General features: G+C 44.9%; 1 protein-coding gene across 1 annotated transcript in view; it reads left to right on the top strand.

Moving 5' to 3' along the window:
- Positions 1-560: 560 nt before the first annotated feature.
- PDZD2 (PDZ domain containing 2) overlaps positions 561-20,823 on the top strand; it is a 215,528-nt gene continuing 195,265 nt past the window's right edge. The window contains exon 1 of the mRNA XM_077816233.1: positions 561-1,039. Coding sequence (XP_077672359.1) covers positions 561-1,039 — 479 coding nt within the window. The remainder of the gene's footprint in view (positions 1,040-20,823) is intronic.

Raw genomic sequence — 20,823 nt, 5'->3', positions numbered from 1 at the left:
CTCTAAGCCAACAGAATGGCATAACCTGATAACTAAAAATTAAAGGGACAACAAAATAGACTATGAATTACACGTTAGGAAAATTTTCTTTTGTGTCTAATGAGCAGAGCAGCTGAGCAGCATTTTAGCTGGAACGATGACCAGGATCGTAATGCTTCTGTTTTTATCTTGCAGGCCAAGCAGGTGTTGAGTGGCTATGGTGATGAACTGACAACATTCCTTGTAGAATGAATTCTCATTGGATTCCAGTGTAATTTGTAGCTGGCCAGCTGTAAAAGTAGCCCAACAAGAATTCGTTGACACTTCCTTCCTCCTCTTGCTGAGCCGTCCACAGCAATTGTTTCAGTGTTTTCATAAAAGCGTCCTGTTATTCTTTGCCAAACTGAACAGTTCAACAGCGCCGGACCTGAGTGGTGGCTCCCCATGTGTGCTCTCTCTCTCTCAACATGGCTGGGGGTGACGCTGACGGATACCGTGATTCTGAAAGGAGGATCAGTGAAGCCCTGCATAGTGAACCCAGGAAGCCATCCTTCACATGATGGGATCCTTGGGTGCCCATAATGCCCATCACTCAAGAGAACGCTATGCTTTTCCTCCCCCTCCTGTATCAGTGGCTGCAAAACAACCTGAGGGAGGAAGTGGAAGGGCCAGAGCAGAGGCTGTGTCAGTCTGCCATTCAGAAGCTGAGAGAGTACATACAGCTAAATTTTTCCGTGGATGACAGCAAATTGCAGCCTAGTGGTCCCAGCACTTTAGATATGGAAATCTGCACGCTCTACCTTACTAAGGAGATGGGCAAAAATGAGGCTCTTGGCTTAAGCTTTGGGAACATCCCTGCTTTTGGAGACTATGGAGAGAAACGGAGAGGAGGGAAAAAGAGGAAAGGGCACAAAGGCCCAGTGCTTGATGTTGGCTGTATCTGGATAACGGACTTAAAGAAAAATAGCCCAGCAGGGAAATGTGGGAAAGTGCGACTGAGAGATGAGATTCTTTCCCTGAACGGACAATTAATGGTCGGCGTGGATGTCAGTGGGGCAAGGTAAGGGGCAAAGCGGTTACTGCAGATCTGCAGTGCATAGGGATTGCTGCGTAACACAATGGGTTGTCTTTAATACTGATCTGCTAGAGCTGTGGTCCCCAAACTTTTCAGGGTCGTGTTCTCCCTTATCTCTATCCACGCCCCCCCCACCCCAAGCTGGGGCTGGGAGTAGGGCCATGGCTCAGGGGAAGGGATGGAGACAGGGATAAGGGGACTGAGGCTGGGGCCACAGCTGGGGGTGGGTCTTGGAGCGGGAGCAGAGCCACAGCCAGGCTGCAGTGGGGGCTGGCAGCCGGGCCCATGGCTCGGTGAAGCTCCATTCCCCCTCTGCCCCCCACCCAGCTGGGAACAGAGCCGTGGCCAAGAGCTGAGGCTGGAGGCGGAGCTGCAGCCAAGCCATGGCGGGGACCAGCAGTTGGGCCTGCAGCCTGGTGCAGGGATGCACAAGTGGCTGGGGATGGGGCTGGGAGCCAGGGCTGCGGCTGGGGGTGGGGCCAGAGCAGAGCTGGGTGGAGCTGGATGGCTCTCCCTCCCTGCCCCTCATGGGGGCTGGCCCAGCCCCCTCCCAACATTCTTCTGCGCCCCCCTGCGGGGGGCGTGCCCCACAGTTTGGGGACCTCTGTGCTAGAGGTGGTAGAAGGTCTTCCCAAGGCAGCAGAATATCTCATGCTTCCTGTTTCTTGTGGTAGGGGTGAGGGGTGGGGTTCATTCACTGGTTTAAGACGGGGAAGTACAAGTGCAGTGGTGTTTTAGAGGGCACAGAATCTCCTCCCTCTAGGAAAAGGGCTGACCTCCAGCAATGGATGGTTTAGAATGTGATGCATGGTGTCAAACAAGTCACCTGTAAAACAAAAGTGGCCAGATCCTCAGATTGCGTGTACCAGCATAGCTTCATTTACCTCAGTAAAGATGTCAATTTATACCAGCAGAGGTTCTGGCTCAGTAAGTAAAATCCCAAATGTGGGGGAAATGAACAGGATTGTTATTAGTAATGTCACTGGAGCTGCTTGGAGAGAGTAAAAACTTTCACAGAAATTTCCAATACTCCATTGGGGAGGAAAATATCAGTTAGCACTGGCTGGAAAATGCATTGTTTCCACCATGCTATCAAAAGTATGTTTTTTTTTGCAAACAAGCAAGAAGTAACTTGCTCTAGGGTTTGATGTTTGGTTTTTGAGGCGTCCATTGTCTCAGTAGGGTTTTCCATTCAAATGTGGTGATTCCAGCCCTGATAGTCCGAGTGACTAGATGCACAGGCGCTGGCTTCCTCCAGGCCCCAGGGGTGCTCAACCCCCCGCTCCGCTCTGCCGCAGGCCCCGCCCCCACCTGACCCCTTCTGCCAAGCCCCCGCAACTCCACTTCCGCCCCCTCCCCCCAGCATGCCTCATCCTCACTCTTTCCCCTCTCCCCTAGCGCCTCCTGCATGCCTCAGAACAGCTGATCACGGCAGGTGGGAAATACTGGGTGGGGGAGGAGTTGATTGGCAGGGCTGCCAGTGGATGGGAGGCACTGTGGGGGAGGGCGTAGCTGGCTGCTGGAGGGGGCTAAGCATCCACTAATTTTTTTCCATGGGTGCTCTTCCCCCCAGGGGTAGTGATCATAGAACCACAGAAGATCAGGGTTGGAAGAGACCTCAGGAGGTCATCTAGTCCAACCCCCTGCTCAAAGCAGGACCAACCCCAACTAAATCATCCCAGCCAGGGCTTTGTCAAGCCGGGCCTTAAAAACCTCTAAGGATGGAGATTCCACCCCCCACCCCCCCAAGGTAACACAATCCAGTGCTTCATCACCCTCCTAGTGAAATACTGTTTCCTCATATCCAATCTAGAACTCCCGCACTGCAACTTGAGACCATTGCTCCTTGTTCTATCATCTGCCACCACTGAGAACAGCCAAGCTCCATCCTCTTTGGAACCCCCCGTCAGGCAGTTGAAGGCTGCTATCAACTCCCCCTTCACTCTTCTCTTCTGCAGACTAAATAAGCCCAGTTCCCTCAGCTTCTCCTCATAAGTCATATGCCTCAGCCCCCTCATCATTTTTGTTGCCCTCCGTTAGACTCTCTCCAATTTGTCCTCATCCTTTCTATAGTGGGGGGCCCAAAACTGGACACACTACTCCAGATGTGGCCTCACCAGTCCCGAATAGAGGGGAATAATCACTTCCCTCAGTCCGCTGGCAATGCTCCTACTAATGCAGCCCAATATGTCATTAGTATTCTTGGTAAGAAGGGCACACTCTCCAGCTCCTTGTTCACTGTAATCCCTAGGTCCTTTACTGCAGAATTGCTGCTTAGCTGGTCAGTCTCCAGCCTGTAGCAGTGCATGGGATTCTTCCATCCTAAGTGCAGGACTCTTCACTTGTCTTTGTTGAACCTCATCAGATTTCTTTTGGCCCAATCCTCCAATTTGTCTAGGTGCTGAGGGTGCAATCCATCCCATCATTCAGATCATTGATGAAGATGTTAAACAAAACCAGACCCAGGACCGACCCCTGAGGCAATCTGCTTGATACTGGCTGCCAACTAGACATCCAGCCCTTGATCACTACCTATTGAGCCCAATGAGCTAGCCAGCTTTCTATCCACCTTATAGTCCATTCATCCAATCCATACTTCTTTAACTTGCTGGCAAGAATACTGTGGGAGACGGTATCAAATGCTTTGCTAACGTCAAGATATATCATGTCCACTGCTTTCCCCATATCCATAGAGCCAGTTATCTCATAGAAGGCAATCAGGTTGGTCAGGCATGACTTGCCCTTGGTGAATCCATGTTGACTGTTCCTGATCAACTTCCTATCCTCCAAGTGCTTCAAAATGGATTCCTTGGGGACCTTCTCCATGATTTTTCTGGGGACAGAGGTGAGGCTGACCGGTCTGTAGTTCCTCACATTCTCCTTCTTCCCCTTTTTAAAGATGGGCACTATATTTGCCTTTTTCCAATCATCTGAGACCTCTCTCAATCGTTATGAGTTTTCAAAGATAATGGCCAATGACTCTGCAATCACATCAGCCAACTCCCTCAGCACCCTTTTATGCATTGCATCTGGCCCCATGGACTTGTGCATGTCCAGCTTTTCTAAATAGTCCTTAACCTGTTCTTTCACCACTAAGGGCTGCTCCCCTCTTCCCCATACTGTGCTGCCCAGTGCAGCAGTCTGGGAGCTGACCTTGTCTGTGAAGTCTGAGGCAAAAAAAGCATTGAGTACTTCAGTTTTTTCCACATCGTTGGTCACTAGCTTGCCTCCCGCATTCAGTAACGGTCCCACACTTTCCCTGACCACCTTTTTGTTGCTAACAAACCTGTAGAAACCCTTCTTGTTACCCTTCACATCCCTTGTTAGCTGCAATTCCAGTTGTGCTTTGGCCTTCCTGATTACATCCCTGCATGCTCAAACAATATATTTATACTTCTCCCTAGTCATCTGTGATGCCAGGTGGACAGGTACAGAATCATACAGATAGTTCGTAAACATATTACAAATATTTCCACATTCCTCACAGGTCATTTAATCTCTCTGGGCTTTTCTACATGGTGGGGTAAAGTCCTACCTTAAATCACCCTAGGGGATCTTTTGTGCGCACCAGCAAGGTCTAAACAGACCAGTTAATGGGCAGCACATTAGTGCACTTTAGAAATCACACCCCCATAGGGTGAATTTCCCCCCGGTGTAGACAAACCTTCTGACTCACTTTCCCATCTAGAAAAGTGCTCCTTTCCCCCCACCCTTTGTCTGTCTTGTCTATTATGATTGTAAACCCTTCAGAGTAGGAGCTCTCCCTTACTCTGTGTTTTGGGCAGCGCCTAGCTCAATAAGGCCCTGATTTCAGTTGTAGCCACTAGGTGCTGCCATAATACAAACAATCAATAGTAGTAGATTATTGAGCTCCACTGATATTAGTAAAGGTGGGAGGTGATTTTATACCATGTCATCTAATTCTGCTGTGAGCAAGAGGCTTATCGTCTGCTAAACAAATTGAGAGCATGCGATAAGGTGGTGAGAAAGATGCAGCTATGTCTCACACAGTATCAGATCTGATTTTCAAAGGTGCCTGAACCCAGCCTCTGTCTTGCAATAAAATGTCTCTGCAATTAATTGTGTACACAAGTGGTAGTATTATGCTATCTAACCACCTTACTGTGCCTGCAAAATAGAAGGCCATTTCTTAAAAGCAGTCCTTAACCTATGGCTGAGGAACCATGATGTGTTATTGCCCCTCAGACAGAATGACCTGTTCTTTAAATCAAAGGTGATCTGTTGCTAGATAATGTCACATTATTTTTCATGCCAAGGAAGGTAATGCTTTGTGGAGTCTGAGACTTTCAGGTGTCAGTTTTTATTTTTCCACTCCTGAGAGTCTCCAGTCGTGCTGTTTTTTAAAGGCTCTGTAACTAAATTAGTAAACTATGGAGACTACTGATAATTAGAATAATATCCTTTTTTTATTTTCCATCTCAGACGTTCTATGAGCTCCCAGAGGTAGAAGAGCCCTGCAAAACCTCACTGGGAAGCTGGAATGCCTAGATTTTGGTTGTGTGTGGCAGTTTTAATTGTTGCCAGTTCATGAGCTCCTACCCTAAAATGATCTATGGTCTCTTGGACCAGGGAAAAATATAGGCCATTTAGCAGACAGACCTGGACATTTTCAGCACCCCAGTCTGGTCTGCCCCTGAATCATTGCCATTGTTTGATGAATGTGATGCTAATGGAACAAACTTTCAGGACCTTATGGGACTTCTTCACTTCTGATGCTGTTGTGAATGCTTGGATTCATCATCTGAGGCCTTGTCTACACTACAGGGGAAATTCGATCTAAGCTGTGCAATTTGAGTTACGTGAATAGTGTAACTCAAATCAGCCTAGCTTAGATCTAATTACCGTGGGGTCGACACTATGTGATGTCGACAGGAGACACTGTCCCGGGAGAGTGATCTGCAAAGACCCGCTAAATCGACCACCAATGCATCAATCGGCGCTCGTGGATCCCCGGCAAGTGTAGACAAGCCCTGAGTAGCAAATGGCCCTACTAAAGCGTAAGTGGTGTGCACAGGACTTTGTAGGTACCATCTTGTAAATCATGTTCAGGTTCAGCACCCTTTAAAAGCTATAGGTTTCTCAGGGATCTCAAAACAGTGATGACTCCTGCCCACCATTGTAAGATGTAGTACGTAAATGTTGCAGAGTGAAAGAGGGAGTCGGCTTGCGGACTCTTTGCTGCCTCTAATTAGGGTTATTTCAAAATTATACCACTCGCTGTTTCTATGTTACTGCTATAGTATCAGAGCCTGTTCCTGCTGGTTCTTCAGGTTTCACTGAATCTGCAGGGGCCTGTAGTAATGGAGATTCTCAGCAGGGATAGGCAGGGCTGCCTCTGTGCTTCTCAGTGCTAGCCACTGTGTTGGAATTCTCTTGCTTATTAAGGGCAACATCCTTGTTTGATGTGAAGGGGCATTAATTCTGTGCGTTGATGCATGACTCAGTTTGCATAGTGCATGCATGATTCACAGAGTTAAAATTCTGTTTGTGGCTCATGCCAAGGTTAGCCTGGGCTTGAGTGAGTGAGAATGGGGTTTAATTTTAATTTATAGCTATTGCTCTGACACATGTACCAGAAACGCACCCTTGTTGCCCATACAGGGAATGACCATGTTGCAGTCTGCATCGGGCACTTTTTGGGAGATAGCCACTCTATTTTTTTTCTTCTTTTTTAATTTTTTTTTTTAATAAATTTTCATAAAGAAACAAACAATAAAAATACAAAAAAGACTGACAGCGTGTATAGATTACCAAATACCACACGTTTCACCAGGCAGCCAATAAAATTACACAATTATGCAACTTAACAACTTATCGGAGCTGCAAGACCAGACAATATTACAGAGACATAACACGTTAGGGTGGGGGTAACAATAGTTTTTTTTAAAAAAAAGACACACACACAAATAGGCAAAAAAGGGAAGGCAGGAACGGGGGGCAGTGGGTAGGGAAGGGGCGTAGTCGATGATTTTGTTCCACGCCATTTACAGAATGTGTCACAAAAGACCGCTGACAATCTACAGAAGTTAGAGCAGCCTATTACTTCTGCCTCATTCGTTCAGTGTTGGCATACTCACGTCTGTGGACTGTGCTTCTGTAGGGCCTGAATCTGTGAGGGCTGAGCATCTCCTGCAAGGTCCTGAGCACCCTGAGCTCCTCGTGAAGTCAATGGGAGTTGAGGTCAGTCAGCACCTTGAGGGGAAGAACGCAGCATCTCCAAGGATCAGGCCCATAGTGGTTGTGTAACCAATTTTGCCATTTCGTGTTCGGAAAGCTGAGTCTGGTTTTAGTTTTGTTTTTTTTAGTAATTATTTGTTTAGGAAGTTTTAACAAGTTTACAAATCATTATCATGGAAACAATGGAAATAAAATGTTAATCATCTCTGAGCTTTTTTTTTTTTTTTTTTTCTGCGTGTATCTTTCTGTTTAGAGAAATATTGTGCAGTATCATCAAATCTCTCTATTTGTCAGAAGGCTACCATATTACAGAGTGAACTTCCTTACATCACCTAGCATGTGTTGTTTCTCAAGATCTTACTTAACTCAGTGAAAATACTAACTCTGGTCCTATTTATTAAATCAGTGTGTCTGGCAAACATTAATATTTAAAAATATAATTGGATAGGTGAGATGTTTATTGCAGACAAATGTACTTTGAGCAATGAATAAATGGAAATCAAAACTTTCAAGTAGCTATTTGTCCTCTGTCTGTTTTGCGAGGTTTGTACTTGATGTGTTCTTCCACAACAAAAATGCCCCCATTATTTTGAACCATTCCTCCAATTTTTTACCAGTAAGAGGCCATAAGTAGTCTAGCAGATGAGAGATTAAATCTTCGTTTCTCTGAGGGTGATCATGTCAGCTAGGAAGCCCCAAGAGGATTACCAAAGAAATGTTTGGTAATGTACATCCACCCATTTGATATATTTAATTGCAAATCACACCCCAATACTTTTGGATGACTGGACATGTCATCTTTTTAGTTTTAATGTCAAAACTGAAAAGCTTCCCTCAACTAAAAGAGGAAAAGGAAAAGAGGGGGCAAAAGTAAGTTACAGTTAAAAGTGTATTTCAAAGGAGTCCACCTACCACCCCAAAATCATGTTACATTGCTTTACAAAAATTCTATACCTCCTAAAACATCCAAACATTACAATGCCTGGAAATGTACAAAGAAAAGGAGGACTTGTGGCACCTTCAAGACTAACAAATTTATTTGAACATAAACTGTCGTGAGCTACAGCTCACTTCATCGGATGTAGCTGTAGCTCACGAAAGCTTATGCTCAAATAAATTTATTAGTCGCTAAGGTGCCACAAGTACTCCTTTTCTTTTTGCGGATACAAACTAACATGGCTGCTACTCTGAAACCTGGAAATGTACAGTTAAGGGATCCAGTCAGTTTTCTATCACCCACAAACCCAGGATAATTTTGACAACATGACTTGAAAATTATTTTTCCGGTCTTCGCACCTCTTATCCCTCAAATTTCCCCAAAGAATTTTACCATGGGATGAGATGTGGCATATGAAATTGCAGGGGAATTGATTTCTTTTCAAAGAAGTTGGGGCCCCAACTATTACAAATCAGACTTATAATGGGGAGTTAGCTTCAAGCTGAACTATTTAGGGTGAAGTACTGGCCCCATTGACGACAATGGCAAACGCCCCACTGACTTGAGTAGGGCCAGGATCCTACCCATAGTGTCTACTGCTACTGTATTTTATATTCAGCGGTGTTTTTAGCTGTGATGGGTTGTAAAGCTTTTCTATTAAACTGATCAGTATTATTTGGAGTAGAATCTTGCACATGTTAAATATGCAAACTTGATAAAACTCAACTCAGGCTTTCTCTCCCCACTTCTCAGTAGCGTGATAATGTGGTGTTGAACTTCTAGAGACCTAGAATTAGAGCCAAATTACCCCTGTCAAAACGAACAAAATATATTATTACTCCTGCTGGAATTCTGTGCCACTGCGCAGTGCAGAATTTGCACAGAATTAATGTTCCCCGCAGAATTTTGTTTTTTCATGAAGAATTTGTGATTTCCATCAAAATTCTTCTTTTTTCCCAATTTTATGTGTTTCATATGGATTGGTTTCGTATACCTGTAACGTCTTTGCGCACATATGAACCTGAACCCAACCCCTGCGCTCCCACCTATGACTGCACCCCTCCCCAGCACTCCAGCCTGCACCTGGCATTGGGGCACACATACCACCTCCAGAGACAAAGGGGTGTTCCTGGCAAACCATGTATCTGACCCAACCACACAAACACAGACACTCTCCCCGACACACACACTCTACCCTGGCTCTCCCTTCCCCATGCAAACCGCCTGCTATCCTACAACTAAACTACTGCTAACTCACCAATCCTCCCTCCTGCTACAGTGGCAGGACGCAAAAACCTTACAATACATATAGAAGCTTGAACCTGGACAAGACATGACTGACAGACACATAAAACAGTCTTTAAAGATGCTAGTGCTCTCTTAGGCTGGGTTGTTACAGTACTTTTGTATAACATACTTTTGTATAATGATTTTGTTTAAATTAAATATTTAATTTCACTGAAACAGAAGATAATTGTCAACAAAGATGCATCAAGTTCTGTGTTAATATGCCTAGAAAGGAATCTATTTGTCAAAAAACATTTCCTGAATCTTTTTTGTTGTCTGTATTGTTACAGACATACTTGCTGACAGGTATTTTGAAATAAATGACCAAAATAATTGAAACTGGCATGATTATATTGTGTTATTTTGATAAATAAAATATGCAGAATTTTAAAATATTGTGCACAGAATTTTTAATTTTTTGGTGCAGAATTGCCCCAGGAGTAATAGGTAGATTTTGTTTGCTAACTTATCACAACTGGTGAGTTGCAATGGGCTTCAGTCGTTAGTGTGAGTTAGTGAGGTTCTGTTTTCTTACAGTTGCTTCTGGTATTGTATGCACCACATCCAAGAGTTAGTTCCAAGTGTATGAAGAGCTAAATTCTCTTATGCACTCCATGGGGTAGTGGTCTTCAAGAGCTTATAACTCTTCTGGAGCTCTGTACACAGAGAAAGTGCAGAATAGACACCAGGACATCTGTTGTGTGGATTGGAATGGAGAAGGTAGATCTCAAACCTTTCTGAGAAGAATTGGTAAAAAAATCGGGAGGAAAGTTTGCAAAATACTTTGAAAATTTTGGTCATTTTTGCTCTGCATGTTTCAAAAAGAATTTTTTTTTTGTGTGTATTTGTAATTTTTTATGATAATTTTTTATGAACATTTTTATTAAAGATCTTTGTTTTTGTCCCCTCCCTTCTATTCTACTTCTCCTTTCCCCTCCTTCCTTCCTTCTTCCACATTGCCACTAAAAAAGTGGGGGGCAGGGCGTAAAAGAGGGAGGAAAGACAAAAAGCTAAATTCCCCCCCAAAACATTTTGAAAAAATATTTTTTGAAAGTTCTAGATTTCAAGAGAAGGCTATTTTTCAGTGTGTGTCGGGGGGGGGGTGGGGTACACAGACTTCATTACAAAAATGTGAGCTGTCTTATTTCAGAGGGAAGTGCTCTTATTATTCTGTATTTTATCACAAAGACACGGCTTTCTGCCACATTGTGGTGAGAGGCTGGCAGTGCAATAAGTATTTTGCCATAATCGCTGTCTGTTTTGCCCATTGGTGGCTGTGGCAATCTTTGGAGAAACCACAAGAGTTCAAAATGATGATTCATTTGGGGCAGTGGTTGAAATACTTCTGTTTTCAGTAATCACAGAAATAAATTTCTTGGCCCAGATGTTCCTTAGTAGGCTCAGTCATTAGAATTTTCTTAAACATTCTACTACACATAGATGCATACACACAATTTATACAGTGAAAAAATTTAGGGAAAGTTGGGATGATTTCCCTGCCTGATAGAATCATCCTGTCTGATAGCTGTTGTCATTCCACTTTTTGCCTTGTGGAATAAATTAGATTGTACCAACTGCCAATTTTTAAAAAAAATTCTCCAGAGAAAAGTACACCAGATGCCCCCAAACACTTGAAATTCGACAAGCGGATCACTGTGCTTTACTGGAAATGGATGCAGTATATTTTTTCAGGAACAAAGTATAAACACTTTCAACAAAGTGCAGTTTAAGAGAAGCTTGTTTGCCCAGTGTTCTTTCCTTGGTTATGTGTATGAGAAAATATTTTTGTTTTAATGTGAAAACAAATGAATAAGTTTCCTGACCACTCATCCCAGGACAACAGGCAAAATTATTATGGGAACTTCCTGTTAAAATACTTACAGCATTTCACCGAGTTCAAAACATTGTTTTCTCCAAAGCCTAAAACAGTGGCTCCTCCTCATAGAATTGAAGGGATTAAATTTCACTTGACTAACCTAAAAATCCAAGCTGCTGTAGATAATTGTTATTGCCTTCATTTTATTTACAATTATGAAACCACAGTGGGCTCCAGTTACGGAGCCCAAAGACCTGGGTCTACTTAGCACAAGTGTGCAGCTCGAAATGCTTTGGTAGCCCGCAGCAGATGTGCTCTGAAGATAATGAATCAACAGCCCAAGAAAACCTTGGCTTGTGCTATTCTTTTCAAATGGAATTTGTGTTTTCAGAGCCAGACAGTGTGCAATGGATCTGTGCAAAATGAGAAATAATCTGCCCTACGTGAGGCTAATACTCCTCAGACACAGTAGATCATCCCACCAAGAGGATTTACACTCCAAATGTTGGCACTCAGAGTCCCAAGTGCACTGCGGGGCTTCCCCAAAGCACTGTGGCGATGGATGTTAAGCCCTTTCAAAAGCTAGTAGGGCTAGAAGATATTTGTGCCGTGTTGTTTTTTTCCTTTCTTTAAGTCCCCAGGAAAGATAAAGGCAGACTAGCTAAACATGTTGAGAAATAATTTGCAGGAAGAAATGAGCTTTCTCCAGAATCCTCCCTCAAGAGTAAAGGACTTTAGCGGAGGGTCACTAATCCCCAAAGCCGGCAGACATCACAGAGCTTGTTTGCCTTCTTTGCTTTGTGAATGGGAGCCTGGGTTTGCCGTGCTCCCCCTCTCCGTTCTCTCTGCTCACATAACGTCTGGCTTCCCTCTCCCACCTCTCCTTGCACGGTCGCTCTACTGTTGAGACGAGAGCCTTCTCCCCTGCTGCTGGAACATACTGTCTATCCCTGGCTCATCCACACACCATCAGTTTTCAAATCTCTATTGCCCCTGCCTCTGATTTCCCTTCCTGGTTGTTAGCTTTCTGACTGAATGCCATTCAGAGTCCAGTCTTCTGTCTCATGTCCATTCTGTAAAGTGCCTTGGGATAGCTGGTACCATAGTTGCCTTCCCTCTCCAGGGAAAGGGGGATGGGAAGCCTGGAGCCATCAAAAGGCAGAGAAGCTCACTGGAAGGGAGGCTAGAATGAAAATATTGGGGTTGGAAGAGGGACCTTTAAGCCTGGGGCAGTTCAGAGATTCTGGCTCTGATCTAGTGACTATTGAAGGCAATGGACAGATTCCCGCTGATTTGAAGGGTGCTGGATCGTGCCTACGTGTGTTCCAAACAAATTTCCCACCGACCCACCCACCTGCCCCCCACCAAAAAAAACAGGCTTGGGAGGAGGCTGGTGAGGCTGCCCCTGAGTGTGCAAAAGGCTTTGTGGTAAATAACAAATCTGACAAGTGCGTTAGCACCAGAGTGCTAAAAGACCCTCTATTAAGACAGAGGCTCATCGGTGCCAAATGCATGGTACGTATCTCCATTTCAGTATATGCTCTTGTAGCGCAAGCATTTTTCCGAGATAGTAGCTGATCAGACTGAAAAGTGCTTGCGCTATGAGATCTAGAGAGCAAGTGGCCATTTTCCCTGGGAGTTCCAGTCTTGCGGCGGGTACCTCTGCTTCCCAAGCTACAGGACTGCAGAATTCCGCATGAATCTCATTCATCTGCAAACTGCACAAAATATGGCAACTCGTCTCTGCCCCTCAGCAAAGAGCAGGTGAGGTTTCCTACCAGGAGGGCATTGCTATTTTCACACACTCACTGATGGTGCATTTGCTACACAGCACAGAGTGCTTTAGCCATGCATAATTAAAGACGTAATTGTTCAAATCAAGGCACAGAGAACATTCTATGCCCATTCTCCTCACTCTTTCTGTAATTCTTGTGTGTTCACTCACTGACTCACAGGGTTCGGTCATTCTCAGTGGTATTTCCAGTCTGTTAATGATAAGCAACTACATTTAATAAGCTGGAAGTCAAAGGAAGTTTGCATAGGGCCAGGTTGTATGGTTAAGGCATGAGCCCTGCATAGAGACGGTGTAGACTAGAGCTGCCCTAATTGAGGGGGTGGGAGGGCTGACCCAAACACGGGGATGGGCAAGCTGCCACACTTATTAAGAACATGCAGCATGATCTCCATTTTCAGCTGTGTTGGCTGGTGTGGTGGGGATATAGGAAAAAGGTAGGTCACGCTTCCCCTCCATCCTGTTTGAGTAGTTGCCCCAGGGAGAAGTCCCTGCACTTAGAGGAACTCCAAGATTCAGTGCTCCTGCATAGGGGAGAGGGGCTCAAGAGGAGCGGAGGCAGGCTATTGCACCTTCCCACCCACCTTGTGTATCCATGCGTGACAGCTCCCATCTTGAGCGACACACAGGTAAAAGCATGAGCTGCCTCAGCTTGAGCTAGAGAGTCCAGGCTCTCTCAGCAGGGCTGTAAGACTCTTATCCTATGTGGAGCAGCCATAAAGGGGGACTCCCGACACACCGACTAGTGGGTTACTCATGCAAAGGTCATGCTCAGTCTCAGGCCAAGAAACAAGGCACCGAGCGTCAGCGTGCTGTTTAGGAACAGAAGCGAGAAGGATACAGATGGAAAGTGGAAGTCTGCTCAGCAGAGAATGCAGATGACTTTTGTAAAAAAGAAAAGAAACAGCTGGTTTGGTGAACGATTTTGGGGCAATGTCTCTTTCGTTCTGTTGAAGAGCTTTACACTCTGCTTATCTGATATGACACTTCCCTCCAGGTGAAGAGTGGTGTCACGCACTCCCGGATGCTCACTTTCCCTCTTTGAACCAGGTGCAGGATATGGTATGACGGTTTTATGTACCAGACAGAGGCCAGCCTTTAATAGCTCTCTCCGTTTCCATTGCTGACTTTGAGTGAAAGGCGGCACACTCACCATAGCAGAGACTGTGCCTTCAGACAGAGCTCATTATATGGCTGTAATCAGCAAAAAGATAACATGAGCAAGAACAAATGGAACTATTTGGATATGGTGGGCAGGTTGCGGCAGCTCAGGAAGATGTAGTTTGACAGATTCTTGCCCTGTCATTACAGGGGTAACATAATTAACTTGCAGCCAGTGAAAACAGCAGCAAATCCTATTCTACACCACCCAGTACTCTGTGGCCGGAAGCCCTGCCAAAGATATGCTTTTGTTAAAACTTCTTCCATAAGAAACTGACATGACTAGGAAGAAAACTTATTTGGGCTATGTTAAAACAGAAGAGCAAAATTAAATGGGAGAATTCTTGACAAGTTGAACTAAGGGGTTATTTTTCCTGCTGATGACTAAGACCTACTGGCACATTTTAGAAAGGATTCATGTATAAGTATGCATGTCTCTGCTCCTTCGATTTTATAATTAATTAATTGTTTTTTGCATGTATGAACCGTATATATGTGTAACCCACACACCTCCTGGGGGTGGTGTTGTGTCCCAGCTAGAGGCACCGAGACCACTTAGAGAGAGAGATAAAATGAGTCTGCTCTACAGCCTTAGCTAAGAGCCAGTTGGCTTTTAGCTTATTGGTAGAGGCTCATGCACTAAGCTCCAGAGGTCCTTGCTGACGACCGGGGTCTGTCGGCGTAACACATGCACTTAAATATTCCAGGGCCATGATAGCCCTTTGGTTTCCTGTAAGACCCATATATGGAAATTAGGGATGGATGTAATTCTCTTGGAAGGAAAAAGAATTATTGTTGTGATTGAGTTTTCCTGGTCAGTTACTAAAGAAACCTTTCAGAGTGGTAGCTGTGTTAGTCTGTATCGGCAAAAATGACGAGGAGTCCTTGTGGCACCTTAGAGACTAACAAATTTATTTGGGCATAAGCTTTCGTGGGCTAAAACCCACTCCGTGCATCTGATGAAGTGGGTTATAGCCCATGAAAGCTTTTTCCCAAACAAATTTGTTAGTCTCTAGGGTGCCACAAGGACGCCTCATTGTTTTTTAAAGAAACCTTGTCCCTGGGTCAAACGAGTCCAGACTAGCTAACTGGTAGGAAGAAAGGGTTTACTGATGCCCTTCTAAATTTCCTCATGTTCAAATAAAAATAGATGTGTTGCCCCATCCTTATGTTGTGCTAGGGCCCACGTTTCTATGAAAGGCCCACACGTCCTGCATGGCCAATATCATTCTTTTTATTGCATAGTGCCCAAAGGCCAATCGAGAACTGAACCTCATTGTAACCAGTAGACTCTGGAATACCTTCTGAATGACTAGGCAAGCTAATCAGTTAATTAAAGGAGCTGCAATAAAGTGCTCTATCATGATGAAGCAGTGAAGTTCTCTGCTGGAAAATTAGTTGCCGTGATAATGACAGTAAGACAGTTTTGGACATGAAGTTCTTGTTAAAATGGTTTTAAGATGTAGACTTTTGTTTTAATCTACAAGATTTCCTGGTTTGTACCTTAACAAAAATTCAGACACAACATAGATTTTTCTGTTTCCTCCAGGGGGCAATGTCTTATAAATATTTTGAGCAACAGGGTTGTGTGATTTTTGTTTTGTAGCACTGTGCAGTCTAGCTTAACATATTTTAGATCTCATGAGGCATCAAAGAGAAATGCTTCTGTGCATACCTCTTTGTATACATGATTAATATATATTTCTGTGTGGGAATTTTTATTTACCAAATACAATTGTGGCTCTGTTCAGGGACTATAGCATGTCTAAGCTTTGGGAAGACGATAGTGCAGAAAAGGCATGTGTTAATCAACAGAACTTGAGAGCTGTGCTATTTCATAAGGGCCTGAGTGTCCTTTTATGCTATTGTAAGTCCACTGACTTCAATATGGTTACGTCTTATTTAAACTGGTGTAAGAGAATAGTATCAAATGCTAAGCAGTTGCCATGTAGTTCACTTTAGTAATGCAGCACAGAAGTCAAGCTGAAAGTAACTTGACTGGTCCAATGTAAATTGTGAAACCCAGGAAATGTAAGGGTTTTCTTTAATTGCTCATCACCCTACTAGTAATTGAAAGTTGAGGCTGAAATTCACCTGTTTCTCTAACTTGCTTGATAGATGTATAGTAGGGGTCCAAGTCTGAATTCGTTGTTGTGCTCCCAAACTCTCATGGGAATTAATGGGAATCAAGGGATGCTGGATTGGCCCTAGGAGTTGATGTACATTAGTGGCGCATAGGTATTAAAGATCACTCTGTGTTGGAAGCTAAGGGGAGGCTCCATTTCGTCTAAGCACTGGCACATGTGCTTAAATCCATCCCTATTCCTGCAAGCACTGAAGCATTGCTGGGTCAGATCAAGTGTCCAGCTCTCAGTTGCTGTGATTTTGCAGGTTTATCATTATTTTAACTTTCTTTTTGCAGTTTAATTTCCCTTTTTATGATCGTAACTATTGACTTTCCTATGTGAAATTAGATTTAGGGGACCAATAAAATTCAGATCCTTTCCCCCTGCCCAATGGTAACTGGGTCTCTGGAATTTCACTGTAACGGCCTATTGGATTAACCTGCACATGTTCACAAAGCTCTTGTGTTAAAATTCCTTATGGGATGTTCACTCCAACAGAGTAACTAGGGAACTAAAGTTGTCAAGTCTTCTAAATTAATAAGGTGTTTTTTCCCGCCTCTCCCTCCCCCATACAGGAAAAGCAAGTAATTCAAGAAAAATATTTATTCCCAGAAATGTTCTAGTTGAAAACAATGGGCCATGAGTCAAGTGAGCAGTAGTCCCATTAACGTCAGTGGCACTAGCCATCTGACTAAAGCAAACAGGACTAGCCCTCTGTGGTTTGAGTAACAGGAAGACTAATAAATCTGAATGCAGAACTTTCTCCCCACCACCCCACCCCATAACTCCTACAGTTTAAACAGGTGGAAGCTTCTTTTTAATTTCCAACTGCTGGCCAGACCAGTCCCTGAAAGCTCATGCTCAAATAAATTGGTTAGTCTCTAAGGTGCCACAAGTACTCCTTTTCTTTTTGCAAAGACAGACTAACATGGCTGTTACTCTGAAACCTGTTCTGTTTTGGTAGATTTAGATATCAGATTAGTAAAAATAAAGGTTTTTACAATTTATAGTCTCTGGAAAAAAGGACATCAGCCCAATTTTAGACTGCTAGTAGAGAAATAAATGTCCTGAGTTCCATTTCCTGAGCCAGAAATGCGTGATTTAGTTGATAGATAACCTCAGGCCTCTATGTACGTATGTATGTCACACTGATTTAGTGAATGTGGTCATGTCTCCCTTTAGTGGCTGGTCCTGGGAAGTATGACAGCTTAGTGCAGGGGTCGGCAACCTTTCGGAAGTGGTGTGCCGAGTCTTCACTTATTCACTCTAATTTAAGGTTTTGCGTGCCGGTAATACATTTTAATGTCTTTAGAAGGTCTCTCTCTCTAAGTCTCTATTATATAACTAAACTATTGTTGTATGTAAAGTAAACAGGGTTTTTAAAATGTTTAGAAAGCTCCATTTAAAATTAAATTAAAATGCAGATCTTATCAGTTCAGTGCAGTGGTTCTTAACCTGGGGTGCATGCACCCCCTGGGGGTGCGAGATGCCCTTTCTGGGGGTGTGAGACATGTGAGATTTTTTTTTGGAAGGTAAATCATCAAAAACACAAATTAAGCACAGGCACATACATAAGTACAACTACTTTGTGTCATCACACCTATGTATTTTTAACATAATACGTTTTTTAATGATTACTGTAATATATAAAGTTTTTACGTTTTTAAGCTAATTATAGTGTAATTTTTGATAAGCACTGCAGAGCGCTGGGCCCAGGCCAGAAGCAGAGCCCTGGGCTGGCTGCCGGTACCCCAAGCCGGCAGGAGGGCTGAGCAGGGCCGGAGGCCTGGACCCTGGCTGGCAGGGGGCCGGGTGGCTGGAACCCCAGACCGGCAGCAAGGTGAGTGGGGCTGGCGGCTGGTATCCCACGCTAGCAGCAGGATGAGCGGGCAGATGGCCGGGACCCCGGCTGGCAAGGGGCAGGCGGCCGGACCCCCAGACTGTCAGCAGGCTGAGCTGGGTGGCGGACAGAACCCCAGATCAGCAGCGACTCACCCACTGCCGGTCTGGGGTTCCGCCGGCTCCTGCCAGCCGGGGTCCTGGCTGCCAGACCTGCTCAGCCCGCTGCCGGCCAGGGGTTCCGTTCACTCAGGCCAGCAGCGGGCTGAATGGGACCGGTGGCCAAGACCTTGGCTGGCAAGTGGCCAGCGGCCCAAACTCCAAACTGTCAGCGGGCTGAGCAGGGCCGGCGGACAGAACCCCAGACTGACGACGGCTCAGCCCGCTGCTGGTCTGGGGTTCCGTCCGCCAGCTCCTGCCAGCCGGGTATCCTGGCCGCTGGCCCCGCTCAGCCCACTGCAGCCAGGGGTTCCGTTCACCCAGGCCAGCAGCGGGCTGAGTGGGACCGGTGGCCAAGACCTTGGCTGGCAAGGGGCCAGCGGCCCAAACTCCAGACTGTCAGCGGGCTGAGCAGGGCCGGCGGACAGAACCCCAGACTGACGACGGCTCAGCCCGCTGCTGGTCTGGGGTTCCGTCCGCCAGCTCCTGCCAGCCGGGTATCCTGGCCGCTGGCCCCGCTCAGCCCACTGCAGCCAGGGGTTCCGTTCACCCAGGCCAGCAGCGGGCTGAGTGGGACCGGTGGCCAAGACCTTGGCTGGCAAGGGGCCAGCGGCCCAAACTCCAGACTGTCAGCGGGCTGAGCAGGGCCGGCGGACAGAACCCCAGACTGACGACGGCTCAGCCCGCTGCTGGTCTGGGGTTCCGTCCGCCAGCTCCTGCCAGCCGGGTATCCTGGCCGCTGGCCCCGCTCAGCCCACTGCAGCCAGGGGTTCCGTTCACCCAGGCAGGCAGTGGGCTGAGCGGGGCCGGTGGCCGGGACCCCGGCTGGCAGCAGCGTGCCAGTAAAAATTGGCTTGCGTGCCGCCTTTTGCCGACCCCTGGCTTAGTGCTTAATCACTGTTAGGGAATTATTCTTTACCTTCAGTTATAAGGGCCTATGTTTTGGGGGTTCAGTCCCCTCTGATGACCTGTGATGTCTGTAGGATATGTTACACATGGAGTGCTGCAGGTTAGCAAATAAAAGGGCTAAAGGTCATTGTTTCTGCCTTCTGCTCTGCCTTTTGCTTTCTTGCATTGAAGGGCTTTGGAGAGCAGCTTTATTGCATAGAAGAGTGCGGCTTAGGAGCCCTGACTCTGGTATCGCTGACACTAGGATAACTCCATGGTCTTTGGTGGAGTTACTTTTAGTTTACTTTGGTGTAAGTAAACCTGACCAAACTGTAAGTAGTGTTGTTTCTGAGTTGATTTGTTTTAGTTCATTACGTGCATTCAGAAAACAAGTAGTGAGCACAGTAGGAAAACTGTGTGTCATAAATTATCAAATTTAATTTGAATGAGCAATGTAGTTAAAAGAAAACTGATTTCAATAATTCACCAGCGATGCTGCACAGAGAGAAATAATAAAGCTGATGTATATTGATGTGGAATGCATCAGAAGTTAATGGCTGGAGCTCGGAAGTCTAAGTCAACAAAAGTTTACCACAGAGCTCTGTGTATGTGGCTTGGATTTTAAATAATGTATGAAAAAATTAGAGTCTTGGTGCTTATAAAAGATTATTTTATGGCATGAGTGATTAAAGATCACACCTAAGGTTCATATGCCAGACCCTGGAAAACATATTTGAGGGTCATTATACAACAAAAGAAATCTCAGGCAACTTGGTGCAGAAATAAACATCTGTATTGAGGGATATGGACTTCAGAAGAGATTGGAAAGAAATAAAAGAAGTAAAGAGGTAGAAATAGCTTTATGTCTGAAGAAAGATGGGGAAATAATTGATGTCAGACCCTGGAGAAGCTTTGAGTGGGGCAGAATCATTAAGCCTTATAATACTTACAGCTGGTTGAATAAAAGACCAAAGTATGTGTTTAATATGTTTTATTTATTGGTTGAATATGGTATTAGCAGAATATGGTTCAGCCAACCCTAATAATCAAAGATAATTATCATATGTTGATGATATATTTGTCTGCAAACATCATCCCTCATCTCCCATGGCCTACTGATTTCTCTAACCTTCAGTGTTCTCACATCTAATGATTATATCGGTAGCAAGTTTGAAGAATATTGGAAGTCATATTTTTCCTTGTTTGGACAAGCTTCCTATAACATTCTTGACATGTACAGGAATATTCCAAGCCACCCAGATATATATTGCATTGGACAATCATGGATCCTCCTCAAACCACTGCAAGAGCTCCCTGACAAAAGATTCGCAAAAAGAAAAGGAGTACTTGTGGCACCTTAGAGACTAACCAATTTATCTGAGCATAAGCTTTCGTGAGCTACAGCTCACTTCATTGGATGGTTAGTCTCTAAGGTGCCACAAGTCCTCCTTTTCTTTTTGCGAATACAGACTAACACGGCTGTTACTCTGAAACCTGACAAAAGATTACATACCTAGACTACCAAGATGCAGGCTCTGGTCCTGATTCTCTTCTCACCTATGCCTG

This window comes from Eretmochelys imbricata, chromosome 5 (assembly GCF_965152235.1).
Source record: "Eretmochelys imbricata isolate rEreImb1 chromosome 5, rEreImb1.hap1, whole genome shotgun sequence".
NCBI lineage: Eukaryota > Metazoa > Chordata > Testudines > Cheloniidae > Eretmochelys > Eretmochelys imbricata.
This window is presented reverse-complemented; position numbering and strand designations above follow the sequence as displayed.